The sequence below is a fragment of the Trichomycterus rosablanca genome, chromosome 16 (genome assembly GCF_030014385.1).
Source record: "Trichomycterus rosablanca isolate fTriRos1 chromosome 16, fTriRos1.hap1, whole genome shotgun sequence".
NCBI classification, from domain to species: domain Eukaryota; kingdom Metazoa; phylum Chordata; class Actinopteri; order Siluriformes; family Trichomycteridae; genus Trichomycterus; species Trichomycterus rosablanca.
Genome location: NC_086003.1, coordinates 19,796,125 through 19,820,726, shown reverse-complemented (window position 1 = coordinate 19,820,726; position 24,602 = coordinate 19,796,125). Strand labels below are relative to the sequence as shown.

Sequence of the window (24,602 nt, the reverse complement as noted above, 5' to 3'; positions counted from 1 at the left end):
AAGTAACATCCACATGGATGGCAGGACCCAAGGTTTTCCAGCAGAACATTGCCCAAAGCATCACACTGCCTCCACCGGCTTGCCTTCTTCCCATAATGCATCCTGGTGCCATGTGTTCCCCAGGTAAGCGACACACATGCACCCGGCCATCCACATGATGTAAAAGCAAACGTGATTCATCAGACCAGGCCGCCTTCTTCCATTGCTCCGTGGTCCAGTTCTGATGCTCACGTGCCCGTGGATAGGGGTCAGCATGGGCACCCTGACTGGTCTGCAGTTATGCAGCCCCATACACAACAAACTGTGCTGCACTGACACTGTGTATTCTGACACCTTTCTATCAGAACCAGCATTAACTTCTTCAGTAATTTGAGCTACAGTAGCTCGTCTGTTGGATCGGACCACACGGGCCAGCCTTCACTCCCCACGTGTATCAATGAGCCTTGGCCGCCCATGGATCCTGTGGCCACCTGTCAGAAATATTGAAAATGTTATTTTTTTTGTTCATTCTCTTTGGCTGATACGTATCACTAATTTACCACAGACATGTATATGAGAATTTTGAAATTTTTTGATTGACTTAGTTTTAAGCCGTTTTAAAATTTAGAATTAAGGGTATTTAGAATTTTAAGATATTTAATAGCTGAACTAAAAACAAATAATAATAATATATCGAATGTTACATGTATACATAAACCAATACTAATACATAATACTTATTTCTAGTTATATTATTTATATAAACAGTAATCCCTGCATAACTTTTATTCTATATAACATCAGCGCGCATTACAATCACTTCCGTGTTTCCAGCCTGATCTTCCCCCCAGAAGCGCTTCCTCCTTCCTTTCCTGTTTCGGCCTCGACGGAAGAAATACTGAGGTAGTGAATCCCCGTTTCTAATCTACATTAATCTACCTTAATTTTAGAACATATGGCTGCAGTTACTTCATGTATATATTCCTTAACATATAATAAAGCAGTCTTGTGGTGTATTAAAGAAGGATAAGTTGTTTGTTTGTAAGATTATAAGATAAATGGATACAGATACGCGCTCTATGTCGCTGCATCAAGCACCTGAATTTAAAACGCGACAGTGTAGAAAACTGCCAGGATACAAAAACGGACCTAATTATGTTTTGAAAACACGACCTTCTTAGGACACTAATTTATAGGTATTTTGCACGTTAATAGTTTTAGTTGGTGTTGCTTGGTTGTGTTTAGGTGCTTCGCTAGCTGTGTTACCGTTAACGTGATATATCGTGGATTTTTGCTGTGCTTATGCTAAGCTAACTAATGTTAACGTTCCGAAATGTCGTTTACAGTGTTTTTTTTAAAATACATGCTTCATGAACGTTAAATGAAAGTGTTATCATATTGTAATAGAATGTGGTGAGTTTAGCATGCTGGCTAATGCTAGCATGTCTGCGTTTAGAATGTTAGTCATATTTCTCTGAATTGGTTAAGAGTTAACAGTGTTCCGTGCACTTGATGTTTTCCGGACTGATGGGCTTAAACACCATAATAACGGCCTACCTGCATTTTACACACTGACTGGTTCTTTTTCTAGTGGTTGAATATTCAGATGAAATCAATTTCAGCTGTTTTCACCTACTATGGGGCTTCAGTATATAATAAGCTAATGTACTTGGAGCCGGTTTTAAGGGAAACGCATTCCAGTTGTTTCCATCAGCAGCACAAATGTAGTAGCTCATGTACTAGTCATCATTATAAACAGCACCATGGTATAATACGTCTGAATAAAATGGATAAATTAAGATTTGCCTTTAAAAACAAGTACAAAGATGCATAATACCATGTGTGTGTTCTGCACATATTCACTCCTGGGGGTTAGAATCGAGTTGTGTCATGGAACTACTCTAAAGTGTACGAATTCATTCAAAATGCACCAATTCTAATTAAATATCAGAAAATAATAGCCTGAATCAGTTGCTTACCTTCCTTTAAACTCACCTTGTACATGTGGTCAATTTATTTTCAGTAAGATGTGGTTTGCATTGATGGCAGACTGTCCCAGTGTAGTGTTTCTTTAATTACTTGAATTATTAAAACATAACACATCCCAGAAAACTGAAAGCAACCTTATTTTTTAAATTCCAACACAGCAGACGGATATAAACACACTGGTGGCATGCACGTCCAGTTATATGTAAATCTTATACCATGTGTGATAACTGATGTTGGATGTTTTTCTCCCTAGCAATGGCACCACGCAAGGGTAAAGAAAAGAAGGAAGAGCAGGTCATCAGCCTGGGACCTCAGGTTGCCGAAGGCGAGAACGTCTTTGGAGTCTGCCACATCTTTGCATCCTTCAACGACACCTTTGTGCACGTCACTGATCTTTCTGGCAAGTAAGTTACAGGAGCAGGAGTCGTCATTTTTCTCGATCTACATTTTAAGATTGTAGTGTTACCCAACAATGCCTGTAAGGTTGTTAAACAGTTGTGTTAATACACAACTTTAATCGTTTGCCTAAACGCTTGCATTTCAATTGAATTTAATATACATGATTCAATTTGTAAATGTCATACTGCAGTCATAATATAAAATGAATGCGAAGTCTAGTTAGGGTCCAGGATGTTTCTGCTGATTGCTTTTCAAGTTAACTCTTCAGTAAGGGCAAAAAAGCCAGAGTCAGGATTAGTTTGGCTATTTAAACTCCCAATACTGTTATTGTAGCAAGAATGTATTGTAATTTATTTCTTGTAACAAACAGCGGTGGAGGGATACACAGAGCATAATATTTTACATTTGTTTGGGCCCTCTAAGAATCCACCGCTATAAAGAAATAGGCTGTGGTTTTAGCATGTAAATCATCATATGATATTGGAAAGGCTAAATTGGGAAAGGGGTAGGAGTGTTTTACTTATTAGCATGTGTGTGTTTTGTTTTGATCTGGATCTGTACATTCAGCTAACTATGAGCACTCTGCTTTGTAGGGAAACAATTTGCCGTGTGACTGGTGGGATGAAGGTGAAGGCCGACAGAGACGAGTCCTCTCCCTACGCTGCCATGTTGGCTGCCCAGGATGTGGCTCAGAGGTGCAAGGAGCTGGGCATCACTGCCCTGCACATCAAACTGAGGGCCACCGGTGGTAACAGGTGAGAACATATGTTTGTGGGCGAGAGCTTCGTCTTTCCCAGTAAATGTTTTTGTTCTGACTGAGTTGTGTATCAAACTAAAGTAGTGCTTGTTGGTCAGTCATCATGCCATCATGTTGGTCAGTCATTAAATTGTCCATACTGCACAGCACTAATGCTTGTAGGTTACAGTAACATTATTAAATTGTCAAAAGAAACATTTTTGATAGCATGCTTGTCCTTGAGTATAATTGTGTACTTAATTTTTTTTGCTTTTTATTATTTTCAGAACCAAGACCCCAGGACCAGGTGCACAGTCTGCCCTTAGGGCTTTGGCTCGTTCCGGCATGAAGATTGGCCGCATTGGTGAGTTACGTTCTAGGTGCCTACAAGCAAAAAAGTTAGAATTGTGCAGAAAAAGTAAAGCTTTATGCCGTGTCAAAACACTATAAAATTCCATGTGTGATGGTGTCATGTCAGGTGGGTATTTTCCCTGCAGCCCAGCGATAAAGCCATTTGCCTTTAAAAGTCAATTGTTGCTGTAATAACAAAAATGTTTATGCTATTGGTTTACCACCCAGTTTGTTAAAGTAGATCATAAAATGTAGCAAATAAAACATCTCTGTTTTGGACCATAAACTGTTCACTTGGTCTGGATTGCACAGCTTTTTTCATATAATTTATACTGGTTAAGCTATTACAGCTCAGTAAGAAACTATGGCTAGAGACCAAATTGCTTGTTATTTCTATTCATTTATGTAGAGTAATGGCCTGAAATTAAACTCGTTATAACATGTGATCACTGATCAATTCTGTGTTCAGTTTAGTAAACTTTTATCTGCAGATTAATAAGCCCTTCTCTGTTGACCTTAGATGTACAGCAACAGTTGTTACTGAGTTAGTCATTTAAAATAGTCAGAGCTCATTATGGCTGAGGTTTCAGTCCAAACCCAACTTTATTTTGTAACTTGGTGACATTGCTGCCAGAGGCTAAATTTAATGGATAAATATTTAATATGACGAGATTGAAAACACAATCCTAATTCAAGTTTGTACACAAGGCTTGGCTCCCTCATTATGGCATCGTAGTAGCTGTGGTTGCAAACAAGTAGCTGTAGCAAAAGATGCTTAGTCCGAGCTAAATTTATAATTATGCCAGAGTGGCTGAATTGTTCTGAGTGGCTGAATATGTTCTGAGCATGACCATACCCCTCTTTCAACAAGTCAATGTAGACAAAGTTACGATCCAGGCTCCCAGGACTTTATATGCATTTTTATCAGAAATTGTTTTGCAGTGCAGCTGCAGCCTAAGAAATTTTTATCACATGACAAAGATTTATCACTTGTGTACCAGTGTAGTAGTTAAAAAAAAAAAAAAGCCCAGTTAAGATAATAAAACTCTTGGTGCCTTTGTCCAATTTTTATACACTGTCAGTGATAGGACTGGCTTTATACCTGTTACCTTGTAACTGCATTAAATGATAAGGGGGTAAAAGATGGTTATCCTCATACAATACAATGCTAAAATAATTCATAATCTTATTTTTGTTGCAGAGGATGTCACCCCTATTCCATCAGACAGCACCCGCAGAAAGGGAGGTCGCCGTGGCCGTCGTCTGTAAACTGTCGATTTTTCAAAATAAAAAGTCAAATTCCATTCTGGTCATGTCTTTATTAAGCTACGTTTTTCTGTGTTCATGTGCTTTATTTATCTGCCCTCTTCCTCAAACAGTACTATGTCATAAAGTATCGTTTCTGTGGATGAGCATGGGTGTTTCATGATTGTTGTTTTTCTTCTTTACTATCATTTGTGTTGGGTTGTTTTTTCCCCCCACTGGTATATAAATGCATCAAGAGCAGTAAGTAATCTAACATCAAATTCACAGCCTTATGAGAAAAATATCTGACTTAGTTAAACCAGTTTGACTTGGTAGGTTAGTTTGGTATGTGTTGCTTGGCATAGGTGAATACCAAAATTTTACAGGAACCATTTCCTGGCTAAGTAGACGACTGGTCTGTGACTTTCGAATGCTCATCTTTAATGCTTGGTAAAGCTGTTCAGTTTTCAATACCATAATAAATTTAATGTATTCCATGTGTTAAAGTCTGTTTTTTGCATATGTATCATACTGAAGGGTTTTAGATCCTTAACATTTGAAATAAGATAGGGAACCGGTATTCTCATACATTGTTTAAATATAAACATTTCTGTAGTTCTGTAGCATCTTAGTACGTTTGGGACTTTGATTAGTTTGCTCCAAAATCCTGTTTTTGTTTTTGTGCTGTAGATCATTGTCTTACTGCCAAACCTAAATTTGCACAAATTTTTGACCTTGCACTAAAATCAAGACAATCTTCCATCAGATGAATTTGGTAGAGTAGAATTTCTGATTTCATCAATAATGGCTGGCGTCACTGGCCTTCCTCCCAGAACAAGCACCAAAAGCTCATTCCTACTGTAAAGCATGGTAAAAACACATTTATTTAGTTTCGTGTTTGCTTACTCTGTTGCCACATGAGGTACAATTGTGTATGTTTAGGCAAAAGCTTATTCTGGGTGGTTAAAATACCTGTGTATATGTATGTGTGTATGTATATACTGTATATATATATATGTATATACAGTGTATCACAAAAGTGAGTACACCCCTCACATTTCTGCAGATATTTAAGTATATCTTTTCATGGGACAACACTGACAAAATGACACTTTGACACAATGAAAAGTAGTCTGTGTGCAGCTTATATAACAGTGTAAATTTATTCTTCCCTCAAAAAAACTCAATATACAGCCATTAATGTCTAAACCACCGGCAACAAAAGTGAGTACACCCCTTAGTGAAAGTTCCTGAAGTGTCAATATTTTGTGTGGCCACCATTATTTCCCAGAACTGCCTTAACTCTCCTGGGCATGGAGTTTACCAGAGCTTCACAGGTTGCCACTGGAATGCTTTTCCACTCCTCCATGACGACATCACGGAGCTGGCGGATATTCGAGACTTTGCGCTCCTCCACCTTCCGCTTGAGGATGCCCCAAAGATGTTCTATTGGGTTTAGGTCTGGAGACATGCTTGGCCAGTCCATCACCTTTACCCTCAGCCTCTTCAATAAAGCAGTGGTCGTCTTAGAGGTGTGTTTGGGGTCATTATCATGCTGGAACACTGCCCTGCGACCCAGTTTCCGGAGGGAGGGGATCATGCTCTGCTTCAGTATTTCACAGTACATATTGGAGTTCATGTGTCCCTCAATGAAATGTAACTCCCCAACACCTGCTGCACTCATGCAGCCCCAGACCATGGCATTCCCACCACCATGCTTGACTGTAGGCATGACACACTTATCTTTGTACTCCTCACCTGATTGCCTCCACACATGCTTGAGACCATCTGAACCAAACAAATTAATCTTGGTCTCATCAGACCATAGGACATGGTTCCAGTAATCCATGTCCTTTGTTGACATGTCTTCAGCAAACTGTTTGCGGGCTTTCTTGTGTAGAGACTTCAGAAGAGGCTTCCTTCTGGGGTGACAGCCATGCAGACCAATTTGATGTAGTGTGCGGCGTATGGTCTGAGCACTGACAGGCTGACCCCCCACCTTTTCAATCTCTGCAGCAATGCTGACAGCACTCCTGCGCCTATCTTTCAAAGACAGCAGTTGGATGTGACGCTGAGCACGTGCACTCAGCTTCTTTGGACGACCAACGCGAGGTCTTTTCTGAGTGGACCCTGCTCTTTTAAAACGCTGGATGATCTTGGCCACTGTGCTGCAGCTCACTTTCAGGGTGTTGGCAATCTTCTTGTAGCCTTGGCCATCTTCATGTAGCGCAACAATTCGTCTTTTAAGATCCTCAGAGAGTTCTTTGCCATGAGGTGCCATGTTGGAACTTTCAGTGACCAGTATGAGAGAGTGTGAGAGCTGTACTACTAAATTGAACACACCTGCTCCCTATGCACACCTGAGACCTAGTAACACTAACAAATCACATGACATTTTGGAGGGAAAATGACAAGCAGTGCTCAATTTGGACATTTAGGGGTGTAGTCTCTTAGGGGTGTACTCACTTTTGTTGCCAGTGGTTTAGACATTAATGGCTGTATATTGAGTTATTTTGAGGGAAGAATAAATTTACACTGTTATATAAGCTGCACACAGACTACTTTTCATTGTGTCAAAGTGTCATTTTGTCAGTGTTGTCCCATGAAAAGATATACTTAAATATCTGCAGAAATGTGAGGGGTGTACTCACTTTTGTGATACACTGTATATATATATTGTAGCGTCACCGCTAGGGGGCCGCCACGGGCTTTACCCAGAAGCCCTTGCGGCCATGCTGTCCGTACTTACCGTGGCCGTGTAGCCCAGTGTTGGGGCTGGGGTGGCTACGGTGAGGGCTGGATAGGTAGCCTTTATGATTGTCTGTTGTGTGAATGACTGTGTATGAATGAGTGTCTGTCCTAATCCACTGAGTGAACTGCCAAGGACAGCTCACTCGCAGCCCCGACGCTCGCCTTCCTGCTCGCTGGCGCCACATTGGTGTCAGAAGTGGGATTGTGGCATTTGGGTGGCTCTGGTGGTACAGTGGGCCAATATGTCCGGTCTGTTTGAGTGCGTTAGCCCAGGTGGCTGTAGGGGCAGGGTGCCCGGTCCAGCAGTGGGTGAAAGAGCGGCTCGGCAGTGTAATGGGGTGCGGTCTGGCCGAGGAGCCACCCAGTGGACGCTGGCGAGTTGGTCACCGGGTCGGTTGACCATTAGGGAGGGGGCAATGTAGTGTCACCGCTAGGGGGCCGCCACGGGCTTTTCCCAGAAGCCCTTGCGGCAGTGGTGTCTAAGCTCACCGTAGCCGTGTATCCCGTTGTTGGGAGTGGGGTGGCTGCGGTGAGGGTTGGGTAAGTAGCTTATATGTTTGTCTGTTGTATGATTGTATGTGTGTATGAATGGGTGTCTGTCCCTAAACCACTGAATGAACTGCCAAAGGCAGCTCACTGGCGGCGCTGACGCTATCCTTCCTTGCAGGTCTCGTGTTGGATGCAAATGTGTTGCATGGTCTAAAAACTGGAGTGACAGATCAAGTAACAAAAATGCCAAGAGTATCTGTGGTGAGTCCTGACTGACAGTGGTCAGCGAGGTACAGCCATGAAACGCTGACTGGTTGTTGGGTGGCCAAGGCTCATTGATGCTAGAGGATCTGAAGTCTTTGGCATATGGTACAGACGAACAGAAAAGCTACTGTGGCTCAAATTGTAATTGGTAATTGTAATACTGGTGATTAGGTGAATGTGCATCCAACACATTAATGTATGAGGTTGAGTAATTGCAGGCCAAAGTGCCAATGGGCATGCAGCTGTACTGGACATTAAAGCAGTAAAGCAATTCCTGTTTTCTCTAAGATCATGTCAACATCGAGGCATGTGTGCATCGTTTATGTGCAAAAGATATGGCACCAGGAAGAACATCATAAAGTGAAAGAACTTGTGTGGCAGCACAAACTAAGAGGTTCATTAATGTAAACAGACGGTCTGGTGAATATAGACAGGTGCATTCGCAACAATATGCAAAGTTATTGTTTGTTAAAATCTAATCTATAGTTAAAAAGGCGAGAATGGGCAAATGCTTGATACATAAAGTTCAAAGTAAATACACTGATCAGTGTGATTAAACTGAGTCTGTACCTAGCAACTGATGACGTATCCTTTTTCAGCCAATCAGAAAAGAGGAATCTGAATATGGGACGCTGGGTTGAGACTTTTATTACTGGTTACATTAGTAATTAATATAAAACACACACAGAGACAGTGAGGGAGAAGTTTCAGTCTTTCTAATCACATTTACAACGTCGTACTTTGTGTTTTGAGTCAACTGTGGTAAAATGTCTGAGGAACATCTAGTTTCAACTCCAAATGAACAAAGCCCCAGGACTTTGGGACCTCCAAGAGGGTAAGAAGCAGGGTTATGTGTTGTTGCTCTGTATTTTTGTGTTTGATTTTAAGTATTACATGATTCATAATATAAGCTGTAAATGTTTGTGATTTTTTTTTTTAAATGGGTAAAAAAAATCTTTAGAAAATGATTGATTTATTATTAAATACAGTTAAATTCAGTAAATGTCGACTAAGACTGTATTTTTATAGGGCATTACTTCTTTACAACACTTATGTCTAGTGTCATCCTAGTGTTATTAATTGTTGAGCTGCGGCTCATTGAAGTGCTTAGCCCACAGATTCACATATCTGTACATAAGTGAAATATTAACATTTCCATTAAATGCGAAAAGTACAGTTATCTTAGTTTGGGCATTATTTGGTTGAAATTAAGACCTTATTTTGTATGTACTGTATTCATTGCAAATATCTAGGAAATTTTAAAGGGTTGACAAATGTATTCTTGCAACTCAAACCATCCTTTAGTTTACAATATGTTAATTGATAAATCTTGCAATCCGAATTCATCCTTTAAAGTTTAAGAAATACTGAAATATTTGTGTTTTTTAAAACTTTTACTTCAACTATGCAAAAACGACCAGACCTAAAAAGCAAAAACAAGCTGAGAATGATTGGAAACGGAAGAGTTATTTTATCTGTGACCGAAAAATGAACACCCTGCTTTGAGGGTTTTCTGAAAATCTGGCAAAAGTATACAGTCCACAGTATACATCCATCAATTATTACTATGGAGATGTACAAAGTTATATATGCATTCTAAGGTTGTGGCCTGGCCTTCTAATTCCTTGTTAGTGATCTACTATAACTTACTACAGAGTAATGCTACAATGTCTGCCAGTATTGAGAAACTGTGGGAACATGGGTAACACTGTCAACAGTCAAGTATGCTTTACATTGCCTTTTTAAATCCTTGCTTTGAACTGATCCCCTTAGAAGTTTCATGCTGATGACAGACAAAGAAAAGGCCTTCAGAATGAGAGTATTGCAGTCAGATGAGACAAGCAATAAGCTGTTTTCCAATAATAAACAAAATATGTAGGCAGGAGCTGGTGCCTTTTGCCTCTAAACTTATAGAAATGTAAAGCTTGCTTAACAGTTAATTTTATTTACCATGGTATGGACACTTCAAATTTAGGGCAAACCTGGCCCTAGTGGTTTTACCATCCAGGCAAATCTCCTCTTAGCATAATTATTCTATAGCATGATTCTATAGACTTTTTATTTGGGTGCAGTCAAGCTATTTCTATTTATTGGGCAGAGCTGTACTCAATTACTAATGGGAATGAGACCATAAGTAAAATTGTATAATAGAAATATTTTACACCATCAGATTAGTAAGCAGTATGTTTCTACATGTTTTTTTCTCTCCCAGCATATTTTATTAAATAAAAATAAAAGCTCCCAATAAAGTCAGACAAATAAGTCATTATTTATTTATATAAATTATTGTTTTTAGTATAGTAGTATTTTTTTAAAGTAAAATGATCTGAAAAATAAATTTGGGTAAGCAAAATGTATGAACATGAAAATGAGTTACATACAATTAATTCTGTTTCATTTTATATTATTTTATGGCAAAATCTGAAATATCTACAATTTTTATTTACTTTTACAGGCAATGTTCTTGAGTAAGTCTTTAAAAAGTATATATTTTATTTTAAATTTAATTCTCAAAAAAGTTTTATACTAGTTTTTGTTACTAGAATAACCCTGATTTTATACATATTAACATTAAATCAGTTTTACACAAAACACAGTGTCATGTGATTTACTTTGTATAGCTTATAATTCACTTTTTTGTCTCAAATGCTCTTCCTCTATTGCACCTCTTCCAGCTCTTTATTTAATTTATCAAAAAAAATTATGCTATGCTTTTCAGTCATAAGGGATATATTCAAACATAAGGGAATTTGTTTGTACAACAAGGTCAAAGTAAAAAAAAAATCATCAGTGGTTAAATGTTCTACTACTATATTTGGTTTTACAAATCATCAACAAAACAAACCGTTTAAGCGTAGAATTCTGAGACCCAGATGCCAGTCACAAATGAAAAATAAAAAAAGCATATAAATGGTACATATCTTTAAAAAGCTAGGAATTTAATAAACACACTTTAAAGATCCCTTGACTGAATACTCTCACTCAAATGATTTGTTTGAGCAAGTGGTGAATTATTTAAACTAAAATGCCCAAATCACTTGACTGTTTGTTTCTTATTACTTTAGTTAAGTGCAGCATTTTGTTAGCAATATGAGATCAACATTTTTTACCACAACTTGTTTTCTTTATAAGAGTTTAAATCTTACATTACATAAAGAAATAGGAAAGTCAGAAACAAGCTGTCAAAGAGGTGGGTAATGCATACTCTGTGCTGTTTTTTTTTTCTTTATTTCTTTTTATTTCTGTTTTATCCGTTTTTGTTTTGTAGCAATGATCTGCACATTCGGGCCACCATACTGGGAAGTTTTATTAATCCTTAATTTTTAAAGTCTTAAAAATGCTTTTTATTTTATATCTTAGAACCTCCAACAAGAAGGCTTTATTGGTGTCAGGGCTGACGGTGCTGGGCATTGTGCTGGTCGCAGGTCAGGCCTTCACTGCCTACACCGTGTACAAGCACAGTGAGAAGCTTACCATGCTGCAGACTCGCTCGGAGCGTCTACAGGAGATAAGTCACAGAGTTATGGGTGGGTCAGATGTCACAAAAACTAGCTGTGGTTCATTTAAATGTAATCACCATGTTGCTGTTACCCAGGGGTTTGAACTGTTTTTGGCCTTTGACCCCATTTTACAGTGGCAATGTTTTTTCTAAGCCGCACCATAGGCTTAATGTAAATGTAAGGCTTAGTGTAAAGAATTTTTATAGTGATTTTATTATTATTGTTTGGTGTAAAGATTGAAATGTACATTAGTTGTTCTTTTAAAAAAGACCTTTGCAAGGGGGCCCTTTAAATGAACCCTTTTTCTTACTGCTCCTGTAATTATAGTTTAGATTTTTCAAATTAGGCAAGATTTCTAAGCCCTTGTGCAATGCAAAATACAGAGCATCCTCTTTCTTTTGTGTTTAGTAAATCGCACTCCAATGAGGATGGCAAAGCCCATGAACTCCTTTCCTCTGCTGATCTCAGACACCGCCGATGAGAAGAAGGTACGAGAGATGTGAACTCTTATTGTGCACGATAAACTATTAATACACGATATTGCATGATTTTGCTGGTCTTACAAAATTAGTGATATGGAGTTAACCCCCACCCAACCCTCCTCTAGCTATTACAGTCTGCACTCATCAGGAAAGGCTTTTTACAAAACTTTGAACTGGATATTTGGGAATTTGCCTATTCAGCTAAAAGAGCATTTGTGAGATTAGCCACTATTGATGAGAAATAAGCTTTTTAATGTTCTTTTTAAATTTCAGATCACACTTCTAAACCAACCCACATTTTAAATTAATGCATGGTATTCACTGCTTGTTTAATTTGATGCCGATATTAATAATTTGCTTTGTTAATATAATTTAGACATCACCATATCCCAGCTACTTCCTGGGTCTTGCCTATCACACACCTGATACCAGTCCAACAGGTTTACTCGTGCATCTTCACAATTTGTGGTGTATGTAGTGTCATTGGGTGGATCACTGTACTTAAAGGAGCTCACAGATGCCTGGAATTGGCTGGAATCACAAGACTGAACCTGCCACAGGGCGTTTTCCCCTGAACCACATATGTACAGAAAACATACTGATCAGCCATAACAATAAAACCACCTCTTTGTTTCTACATTCTACTGTTCATTTTATCAGCTCCACTTATCATAAAGGAGCACTTACAGCTTTCATGGTTCTTTAATGGTCAGGACCCCCACTGGACCACCACAGAGCAGGTATTATTTAGAGACGATCGCTCATTTATTGCTGCTGTTTGAGTTGGTCATCTTCTAGACCTTCATCAGTGGTCACAGGACGCTGCCCATGGGGAGCTGTTGGCTGGATATTTTTGGTTGGTGGACTATTCTCAGTCCAGCAGTGACAGTGAGGTGTTTAAAAACTCCAGCAGCGCTGCTGTGTCTTATCCACTCATACCAGCACAACACACACTAACACACCACCACCATGTCAGTGTAACTGCAGTTCTGAGAATGATCCATCACGCAAATAATACCTACTCTGTAGCGGTCCTGTGGGGAGAAACAGATGGACTGCAATCAGTAATTGTAGAACTACAAAGTGCTCCTATATGGTAAGTGGAGCTGATAAAATAGACAGTGAGTGTAGAAACAAGGTTTTAATGTTATGGCTGATTGGTGTAGCAGGGATTGATGGAAGTATGAATTCTAACAGAATATTCTCAAAATATGGAAGCTTAAGTGACAGTCAGTCAGAAAAAATACTAAACAGTGAGTTACATAATGTAAAAGTCACATAATTGCTAACCAGACTGTTCATACTGTGTTCTGTAATCATAGTACCGCATAAAAAAGCACCCAGACAAAAATTGCAAATGCTAGATTCCCTGTGATTTGTGTTGTTTAATAAATGTCATGAAAAATGTGTCACACATGAGAACAGAAGCTCTGATAAGGGCCAACTGTGCCTGCAGTGTAATCATAACAGTAGTTCACTACTGTAGTCTCTGTATAGTGAGCATAATAATTATGGAGAGACATTAGATGTGGCTTAAATAAAGGTGTGGTTCTGAAGGGAGTAATTGTGAAAAATATTTGTATGTATTATAGTGTATTTCACTCTGATCTGTCATATTTTATGTCATTTCTAGGAAAAATCCACTCCTCCCCCTGAGAAAGGTAAGATATTTCCTTAGTTTTTACTTATTTTTAAATAATCCCTAATAAAATTGGCACAAAAAAAAGTGTCACATATTAATGCATTTAAACAGTAAGGTCATTTGATCAGCATTTTTTTCAGTATTGTGAAATATAAAATATAGACACAACAAAATTGCTATTAGTTTATAATTTATAAGCTCCACCTATTATATATTTACACTTCATCCTACCTGTCTGAAATCACAAGAAATCTTTGCAGCAAATTGCTCAGGTGCTTTACATTTCATGAATTTATGTAAAAATATAACATTATTATTTGTGAAATGTAAATTCAGTTTTGAAGTAAAATGTGCCTATAGATGGTTTAATGCTTAATTACTAAACTGTGTAGTAGTTGAGTCTTCATTTTTAAACCAAGGTGTTATTCCACAGTGCCCATGACTAAGTGCCAGCAGGAGGCTGCAGGTTTGGTGCAGACTTCCCTGGCCTCTTTCCGCCCCCAGTGTGATGAGCAGGGTGCCTACATGCCTGAACAGTGCTGGCAGGAGGCTGCTGTGTGCTGGTGTGTGGACAAGAATGGAACCCAACAGCCTGACTCTGTGGCACAGGGCCATGCTCAGTGCAGCACTGGTGAGACTTACATTTTTGGGATTATTAACCCAGACACTATGCTGACAACAATCTGAATGTGTAGACAGGCTCTGCAATGTTTGTGTGCGTCCTTACAATCAATCACGTGTGTGAAAGTGCAGCATCTGCATTTACAATGGTGGCAGTATATGGAAATGAGACAAGTGCTACAGACTTGTACTGATTCAGACCACCTACCTACATCCTTATTTTCCCAATTTTTAACTTAGTGCAGGCTCCAACAAACAGCCTCACATGCCTTAATATGGTAAATAGAACTTTAAAATGCAAGATTTCTTCAACACACTGTTGTATAACATAAAGGGTATTTCTGTTGTCTCACAGCAAGAATTTGGGTTTGATTTCCTGACAGGGTGGCCTCGGTCCTTTGAGTTTGCATGTTCTTCCTGTGTACATGTGGGTTTGTCTGGGTGGTCTGGTTTCCTCCCACTAGTCCAAAGACATGCAGTTGGGTCAGTTTGAGCTACTAGAAATTGCCCTTGGTGTGAGTGTGTGTGTGTCTGCCCTGTGATGAACTGGCAACCTGTCCAGGTTGTTTTCTGCCTTTCACCTAATTAATCACACCCACTGCAATCCTGAACAAGATAAAGCAATGTTGAAACAGACATTGAAAGAATGTTTTAAAGGAACCACAAAGGGTGTGTTTACTACCTCCCCAGTAAAATGGGAAAAAGTAACTGGGTATATTTAGAGCGTCTGCTAAATGCAGAAAATGTAAATGTAAATATTTGGCTTTTTTGTGTACATTATTGCACAATAATATCGTGACTTAAATGTGTAACAACTTCTGCTTTCTTTCAGATGTTGCTATGGATAAGTAAGAAAGAAGTTTGCGGCTGGAAGAATTCCTTAATTTTGCTTTTTTTAATCTGCCAGGCTTTAAAGTAGTTTAATTCATATATAGATATAGATATGCTAAGCAGACATAATGTGCAACATGCATTTATTTAGCAACTTATACATGGCTTAAACATGACACTTTCTATGCTATAATATGTACTGCACTGTTCTGGTTTGGGGATGTTACTACAAATAACTTTTGTTTCTTAAAATCAAAGTATTTTCATTTAATAGACTTACTAACCTGGATGTTCTGGTTTTAGTGTGTGGTAACAATCAATTGTGAAAACTATATGTAACCTAGAAAATGAAAGTTGAAATAAAAGTACCATTTAATTACAAGATACAGTTGTTTAGTATCTGTTTATTTGTGATATACAGTGGAGGCAAAAGCATGTTTACTTGTTTATTGCAGTGTTTGTAAATACAAATCATAAAATCAGTGTAACAATGTGAATTGAAGCTGAATCTTTAAAAAATATGTACGTCTTAACCAGTGACCAGTGACTTTTTTTGTTAACGTTTGGTACTGACATGATTTTGCATTAGGTGGTCAAAACTACGTTGTACATGTATAGTTAACTACAGCTAAACTGAAGCTAATCTTTTCCCATGCAGTTTACACTATATAGCCAAAGTTATGTGGACACCTGACCAAGAACTTGGAGTTCACTCCCCTTTTATGGCTATAATAGCTTTTGTTTCTCTGTGATGAACACAAGATTGTGGAAAGTCTGTAAATTCTGAAATGTGTCCAGACAACCAATGATAATTTTAACATTATATAATTAAATTTATATCAATTCAAATGACAAATTCCAAGTAATTACCACATTTTCACATTTTATTGTGTTGTGGATTAATACATATATTAATACACAACACAATAAAATATTAATTAATAAATATAATTGCCACTTAGTTATATAACATGAGTTTACATGTAAGGATTAAATAAAACACGTTAAGCCTCCTGCAATTGGGTTTAACTCTTTTACATTTGATTTACTTCCTAATATGATTTGTTATATCAACAAGCCAGCTATGTTACTTCATCTAAAAATAAATGAACAAAACAGACAAATAAAACAGGACTCATAATAATATAGAAGCAATGAAAGTATTTATGAATATGACATAATGTAACAGACCATAATAGATTGGAATTCCCTTTAAATGACATGCTAGAAAAAAACCCTCTTTTTGAAATGGTTGGCATAAAAACAATACAACAGAATCACAACTGTGTAAAACACCAGTATAATTAGTCTTACTTTTTGGTTTAGAATACAGATAGCCAAAGAGAAATATACACTACACTGTCTTAAGAGTATTTAGCACTGGATGAACAGGATACAGGTGCTAGCCCACCACCACTGAAATCCGGGTTTGAATCTCAGCGGTGTTATCGACCAGTCAGGCATCTACGTTGGCTATGTCTATAGGGGGTGGCCAATGCTCTGCAATGGATTGGCACCCTGTCCAGGGTGTTCCTGCCTGGTGCCCAGTGTTTCCCGGTGGAACCGGACCTGCCGTGACCCTGACCAAACTAAAGCGATTGATAAAAAAATTGAACATGATATAGCTGTTTCAAACAGACTGCATAGCAGTCAATCATTTCAATCACCTTTACACTAAATAGCTCCCATTTAACAGCATATGAACAGCATATGAACACACCCGATCATTACTCCATTAGAAACACAGAGGTACAAACAGTACAGACTGTCGCAGCTAGACATTTGTTGGCACCATGGATGATTTAAATAAGTACATTACATTATACTGAAAAGCATGAGAGGAATGTTGAATAAGGCAATATTGGATGTTTGAAGAAGCACCAATAATACTTTCAGAGATCAAAGTCCCCCAAAAATATAACAGAAATGTAAAAATTCAGATAATCTTTTTAGATATCAGTGAAAGTTCTGAAACTGATGCTGACTCCACTTACTGTCATAATCTTACTGTTATGGAGCATAATGCTCAACTCAACTTTGTGTTTCTTTATATATTGCCAATCAGTTAATACCAGCTCTACAATGTTTGGGGCACCCTTGGTAAAGATGGGTAAAAAAAAGTCATTAAAAACTGCTTGAAAGTTGCCATGTGGAGACGGTAATTAGAAAGGCAAAACTTTCTCTAAGGACCATGATTGGAAAGTTTGGAAAGTCACAAGTCTCTAAATCTCCAACACATGCTAGAAGAAAGCCCTTTCGTTCTTCTAAACTCAAACATATGTGTTTGATGTTTGCTAGAGGCAAAAACTTCAATTAAAAGTGGGTTTATGGTCAGATGAAACATAAATATAGCATTTTCTATCTTAGTTTTAGTGTAAGTTTAAGCTAATTCGACAATTTTCTGACTTTTTATCCAATCTTTACCATGGTAACCATGGTATATTAATCAATGCAATACTGCATTATATAATGCCACCTGGAAGGTTTGAAAAAAAGGCATTTAAGAAATATTTTCTAAAGTGGTGTCCACAATTTTATCTGCTTTTCTTTGAGCTGAAATATCCCTTAATGGTCTGCTCAATGTTGGGTACTTTATAGCTTTGTGCAGCATAGATGCCTGTACAGGTTCCCAAAAGGACTCCCAGAATGGCTGATGAGCGTAGTTTTGCCACGATATATCCAGCCAGGAGCCCCTTAAGGAAGGGTGATCCCAGAACACTCCCACCCTAAATGAAAAACATAAGGACACAGGTAACACCTGTTACTTAAGTTCATACATCCATTAAGATAGAAAGCACAAAATCAGCACTTTTACTTTATTACTGTTTGTCAGCTATTAATGACATAAGTATGAGTAGTCAAGCATGAATTATTAAGCCACATAATAGAATTGTAAAATATATGAACTATTTAAATTTTACAAATCAGTTTTTGCCTCTCTCAAAAGGCTATTTATTAATATCATTAACTTATTTATTGTATTTATATTATGCTATAAGTCCTCACAGTACTCTTTGCATGAGATACAACTAGTCAAACAATACTTTAAATTCTTACTAAAAACAAGGACAATTTACAGTAAAACAACAACTATAATTTTAATTTTAAGACAGTAATTAAACCTTATAGAATTTTAAATACAAACACTGAATCAGGTAAAATACTACAGAATAACAGTATTCCAGAGACTGTGCCAGTCGTCAGTTTACCTGGGGAACTCCATCCTGCACCTCACTTTCAATGCGCTGACGAATATTCTCCAGCTGTCCTTTTAGCAGAGCCAGATCCTTTAGCTCCCTGAACGGGTCCTGAAACACATAGCACAAAATAGCATAGATGCTTACTATAACAAAATGTCATATTCCTTTAAAAATGAATTTAATAATTCAATAAAAAGAATTCACTAGCATTCATTTATTTCCATCTATGTAATGGAAATAAAAAGCAAAATGTCAAAAGGCCATGCACCTAAAAGATAACTGTACATCCTAAAAGAAACTCTGCTTCAATACTGGCACCATAAAACTGGGTTCAAATCTGGTAATAATCAGACGGGTCAGGAAAAAAAGAAATATTTTACCAGACTTAAATTTTACCATACTGAAAAATTTTACCATAAAATTTACCATAGTAAAAGAAATTACCATAAAATTTACCATAGTAAAATTTTACCATAGTATAAAAATTTACCATAGTAAAAATTTTTTTACCATGAAATATACCATAGTAAAAAAATTTTACCAAAAAATTAACCATAGTAAAAAATTTTACCATAAGATTTATCACAGTAAAAAAATTGTACCATAAACTTTACCATAGTAAAAAAATGTACCATAGTAAAAAAATTTTACCATAAAATTTACCATAATAAATAAAATGTACCGTAGTAAAAAAAATTACCATAGTAAAAATTTACCATAGTAAAAAAATTTACCATAAAATTTACCATAGTAAAATTCTTACTATAGTAACAAAAGTTTACCATAGTAATAAAATTTAACATGGTAAAATGTTTACAATAGTAAAAAAATTTACCATAAAATTTACCATAGTAAAATTCTTACTATAGTAACAAAAGTTTACCATAGTAATAAAATTTAACAAGGTAAAATTTTTACAATAGTAAAAAAATTTACCATAAAGTTTACTATAGTAAAAAGCTGAAATCTTACCAAACTTAAATTTTACAATACTAAACAATGTTGCCATACTTAAATATTTTACCATACTTAAATGTTACCATACTTAAATTTTACCATACTTAAATATTTTACCATACTTAAATGTTACCATACTGAAAAATGTTACCATACTTAAATATTTTACCATACTTACATTTTACCATACTGAAATGTTACCATACTAAACAATGTTACCATACTAAACAATGTTACCATACTAAACAATGTTACCATACTCAAATGTTACCATACTTAAATGTTACCATACTTAAATGTTACCATACTTAAATATTTTACCATACTAAACAATGTTACCATACTTAAATGTTACCATACTTAAATATTTTACCATACTAAACAATGTTACCATACTTAAATGTTACCATACTAAACAATGTTCCCATACTTAAATATTTTACCATACTGAAATGTTATCATACTAAACAATGTTACCATACTTAAATTTTACCATACTGAAAAATTTTGCCATACCAAAATTTTTTACCATACTGAAATCTTACCATACTGAAAAATGTTACCATACTTAAATATTTTACCATACTTACATTTTACCATACTTAAATATTTTACCATACTGAAATGTTACCATACTAAACAATGTTACCATACTAAACAATGTTACCATACTAAACAATGTTACCATACTCAAATATTTTACCATACTTAAATGTTACCATACTTAAATGTTACCATACTAAACAATGTTACCATACTTAAATTTGACCATACTGAAAAATTTTGCCATACCAAAAAATTTTACCATACTGAAATCTTACCATACTGAAAAATGTTACCATACTTAAATATTTTACCATACTTACATTTTACCATACTGAAATGTTACCATACTAAACAATGTTACCATACTAAACAATGTTACCATACTAAACAATGTTACCATACTCAAATGTTACCATACTTAAATGTTACCATACTTAAATGTTACCATACTTAAATATTTTACCATACTAAACAATGTTACCATACTTAAATGTTACCATACTTAAATATTTTACCATACTAAACAATGTTACCATACTTAAATGTTACCATACTAAACAATGTTCCCATACTTAAATATTTTACCATACTGAAATGTTATCATACTAAACAATGTTACCATACTTAAATTTTACCATACTGAAAAATTTTGCCATACCAAAATTTTTTACCATACTGAAATCTTACCATACTGAAAAATGTTACCATACTTAAATATTTTACCATACTTACATTTTACCATACTTAAATATTTTACCATACTGAAATGTTACCATACTAAACAATGTTACCATACTAAACAATGTTACCATACTAAACAATGTTACCATACTCAAATATTTTACCATACTTAAATGTTACCATACTTAAATGTTACCATACTAAACAATGTTACCATACTTAAATTTGACCATACCAAAAAATTTTGCCATACCAAAAAATTTTACCATACTGAAATCTTACCATACTGAAAAATGTTACCATACTTAAATATTTTACCATACTTACATTTTACCATACTGAAATATTTTACCATACTGAAATGTTACCATACTAAACAATGTTACCATACTAAACAATGTTATCATACTCAAATATTTTACCATACTTAAATGTTACCATACTTAAATGTTACCATACTTAAATATTTTACCATACTAAACAATGTTACCATACTTAAATATTTTACCATACTGAAATGTTATCATACTAAACAATGTTACCATACTTAAATTTTACCATACTGAAAAATTTTGCCATATTAAAAAATTTTACCATACTGAAATCTTACCATACTGAAAAATGTTACCATACTTAAATATTTTACCATACTTACATTTTACCATACTGAAATATTTTACCATACTGAAATGTTACCATACTAAACAATGTTACCATACTAAACAATGTTATCATACTCAAATATTTTACCATACTTAAATGTTACCATACTTAAATGTTACCATACTTAAATATATTACCATACTGAAATGTTACCATACTAAACAATGTTACCATACTTAAATATTTTACCATACTGAAATGTTACCATACTAAACAATGTTACCATACTTAAATATTTTACCATACTGAAATGTTACCATACTAAACAATGTTACCATACTTAAATATTTTACCATACTAAACAATGTTACCATACTAAACAATGTTACCATACTTAAATATTTTACCATACTTAAATGTTACCATACTAAACAATGTTACCATACTTAAATATTTTACCATACTGAAATGTTACCATACTAAACAATGTTACCACACTTAAATATTTTACCATACTGAAATGTTACCATACTAAACAATGTTACCATACTTAAATATTTTACCATACTGAAATGTTATCATACTAAACAATGTTACCATACTTAAATATTTTACCATACTTAAATGTTACCATACTAAACAATGTTACCATACTTAAATATTTTACCATACTGAAATGTTACCATACTAAACAATGTTACCATACTTAAATATTTTACCATACTGAAATGTTACCATACTAAACAATGTTACCATACTTAAATATTTTACCATACTGAAATGTTATCATACTAAACAATGTTACCATACTTAAATATTTTACCATACTTAAATGTTACCATACTAAACAATGTTACCATACTTAAATATTTTACCATACTGAAATGTTACCATACTAAACAATGTTACCATACTTAAATATTTTACCATACTGAAATGTTATCATACTAAACAATGTTACCATACTTAAATATTTTACCATACTGAAATGTTAGCATACTAAAAGATGAGTGTACAGTGAAACCCCAGTGAGAATGTTCTAGACGGAAGTGAACATTCAGTGGAGGAACTGAGAGTTCATGCTAACTGACTCTGTGTTGTTAATATAAATACAACTGATATAATAGAACTAGTCCTGAAGAACCTGACAGACACTATAGCACAGGACAAGTAGTTTTATAGTGTTAATAGTTTAGAAAAGCTTATACCAGACGCAGACTAGTTCTAATAGCAGTTTATAATTATGTTGTTTTATAGTGTTAATAGTTTAGAAAAGCTTATACCAGACGCAGACTAGTTCTAATAGCAGTTTATGTTTTACTCGCTACATGAATGTTTACTTATAAAAATATAAAAATGAAAAAAGTCACACCTTGTCATCCGCCATCTTTGCCTGTGTACAGTTAGAGCAGGAGTTCTGGGCTCGATTATTCTTCCTGGGACTGTCAAATATTCCCCAGTTGCCTCCGCTGCTTTTCAGAGTTCGATTCAGATGGTCTGGTAAGGGTGAAATACAGTACTGTACTTCATCAAACAAATTCAATAAATCACAAGTGAACATATATAGGGGTAAATTAGGGATAAAACCAAACCACCACTAAACCACTGTCAGTAATAACGTTTAAATTATGTAATTATTTCTTTCAATGCGTGTATGAATTTTACTTTACTTTCATACAGTGATTTCATCAATTTTTTTATTTACATTAACATACAGGGCGACACTGTGGCTTGGTGGGTAGCACTGTCGCCTCACAGCAGGTGTGGTGTGGAGTTTGCATGTTCTCCCCGTGTCTGCGTGGATTCCCTCCGGGAGCTCCGGTTTCCTCACACAGTCCAAAAACATGTAAGTGAGGTGAATTGGAGATACAAAATTGTCCATGACTGTATTTGATATGAAACTTGAACTAATTAACCTTGTGTAACCAGTAACTACCTGTCCTGTCATGAATGTAACCAAAGTGATTAAAACATGACGTTAATGACTGAAATAAATAAACATTAATATATTGGTCAGGGTCGCAGCGGGCCCTGTTTCACCCTGGAGAACTGGATGCAGGAATACCCTGGTTCAGCCACCCCATACTCTTGACATAACCAATTTTGCCTGGCCGGGTTCAAATCTCTGTGGTGGTGGGCTAGTGTAGACTGCTTGTCTGTATTTAAATTTATCTAAGTTGCATTTAGCTATTATTTAAAAGATATAGAGCAAGGTCAACGTGTTTCATACACTTTGGAACAGACACTACACAGTTTTTTGTAGCTAGATGCCAGTGTTTATTTATTTATTAGGATTTTAATGTCATGTTTTACACACTTTGGTTACATTAATGGCAGAAACATGAGTTACTCGTTACACAAGGTTCATCAGTTCACAAGTTTAATGTCAAACAATTTTGTATCTCCAGTTTGCCTTACTTGCATGTCTTTGGACTGTGGAAGGAAACCGGATCTCCCGCAAACACGGGGAGAACATGCAAACTCTACACAGAAAGGACCCGGACCTCTCCACCTGGGGATCGAACCCAGGACTTTATTGCTGTGAGACTACAGTGCTACCCACTTAGCCACTGTGCCACCCAGATTCCAATATAACAACACAGAAGCTAAAGCTCTCATACACTGATAGTGGATTATGGCTGGTTTCATTTCTACCAGTCACATTTAAAATGATTTGCTGACAAACTCACTTTGTTACTTGTAAAAGTAATCCATACAGCATTGAGCAATGGCATGTCATCATAGTAATAAGACCTTATTTAGACCTAAATGTAAATCCTGTTTTGTTTATGCATTACTCTTTTCACTACTACAAAATGGCCACCAAATCACAAAACACATCCTCTGATGCCACTGTGCATAGACATCTCTCCAAAATGCACACAGTTTAACAAAACAATCTGGATTTGCATTTGAGTGCTGAAGAACAAAGCTGTGGTGTTTATTTGTATTATTGGCCTGGATAATATCAATACAAACTAAAAAGGTCATATGGAACACTGAGCACCTATCCATTGTATATATTTAGCTTAGTGTTAATGAGCTTCTGTATTGCTGTTGATCATTTTTGTTTAAAAATAATGGGAACAAGAAAAGATAAAAGGTATTTATTTTTATTATTTCTTGTGGTGAGAGTTCACCTGCACGTTTACACCAAATACATCATGTGCCATTAAAATCCACTTCTCCTGTACCAGATGTTCCAGAGGAACCATCGTTGCTATGGCAACCCAATGAAGGCGGGCAGGATGACGCACGAGGAGGGTGGTGCATGACGGACTACCCGGCATGATGATTTAAGGTGGACCAGTATAGATTATTCACTTTTTCTTCCTC

At 36.0% G+C, this 24,602-nt stretch overlaps 3 protein-coding genes across 3 annotated transcripts; 2 read left to right on the top strand and 1 right to left on the bottom strand.

Moving 5' to 3' along the window:
* The first annotated feature begins 779 nt into the window (after positions 1-779).
* On the top strand, positions 780-4,758 carry rps14 (ribosomal protein S14). Its single transcript, XM_063011951.1, has 5 exons — positions 780-882; positions 2,222-2,372; positions 2,961-3,122; positions 3,391-3,467; positions 4,656-4,758. Exons 2-5 carry the CDS (start codon positions 2,224-2,226, stop codon positions 4,721-4,723), a joined length of 456 nt encoding a protein of 151 aa, XP_062868021.1. The 5' UTR covers positions 780-882; positions 2,222-2,223; the 3' UTR covers positions 4,724-4,758.
* A 4,117-nt stretch (positions 4,759-8,875) lies between these two features.
* cd74b (CD74 molecule, major histocompatibility complex, class II invariant chain b) lies at positions 8,876-15,663 on the top strand. Its single transcript, XM_063011605.1, has 6 exons — positions 8,876-9,038; positions 11,564-11,730; positions 12,112-12,191; positions 13,819-13,846; positions 14,261-14,458; positions 15,281-15,663. The coding sequence occupies exons 1-6, from the start codon at positions 8,971-8,973 to the stop codon at positions 15,298-15,300; spliced, it is 561 nt and encodes a 186-aa protein (XP_062867675.1). The 5' UTR covers positions 8,876-8,970; the 3' UTR covers positions 15,301-15,663.
* Positions 15,663-22,677, bottom strand: LOC134330462 (SLC35A4 upstream open reading frame protein). The gene is made up of 3 exons (XM_063011606.1): positions 22,639-22,677; positions 18,489-18,587; positions 15,663-18,005 (listed from the first exon to the last, which is right to left on the bottom strand). Exons 1-3 carry the CDS (start codon positions 22,651-22,653, stop codon positions 17,814-17,816), a joined length of 306 nt encoding a protein of 101 aa, XP_062867676.1. The 5' UTR covers positions 22,654-22,677; the 3' UTR covers positions 15,663-17,813.
* Positions 22,678-24,602: the final 1,925 nt, after the last annotated feature.

Coding starts and splice junctions, on each gene's coding strand:
- rps14 (XM_063011951.1), top strand. CDS start 2,224: ATGGCACCACGCAAGGGTAAAGAAAAGAAGGAAGAGCAGGTCATCAGC. Junction 2,373..2,960: donor GTCACTGATCTTTCTGGCAA/GTAAGTTACAGG, acceptor TCTGCTTTGTAG/GGAAACAATTTGCCGTGTGA. Junction 3,123..3,390: donor AGGGCCACCGGTGGTAACAG/GTGAGAACATAT, acceptor TATTATTTTCAG/AACCAAGACCCCAGGACCAG.
- cd74b (XM_063011605.1), top strand. CDS start 8,971: ATGTCTGAGGAACATCTAGTTTCAACTCCAAATGAACAAAGCCCCAGG. Junction 11,731..12,111: donor GATAAGTCACAGAGTTATGG/GTGGGTCAGATG, acceptor TTTTGTGTTTAG/TAAATCGCACTCCAATGAGG. Junction 12,192..13,818: donor ACACCGCCGATGAGAAGAAG/GTACGAGAGATG, acceptor TGTCATTTCTAG/GAAAAATCCACTCCTCCCCC.
- LOC134330462 (XM_063011606.1), bottom strand. Junction 18,006..18,488: donor TGCAGGATGGAGTTCCCCAG/GTAAACTGACGA, acceptor TTTTTCATTTAG/GGTGGGAGTGTTCTGGGATC.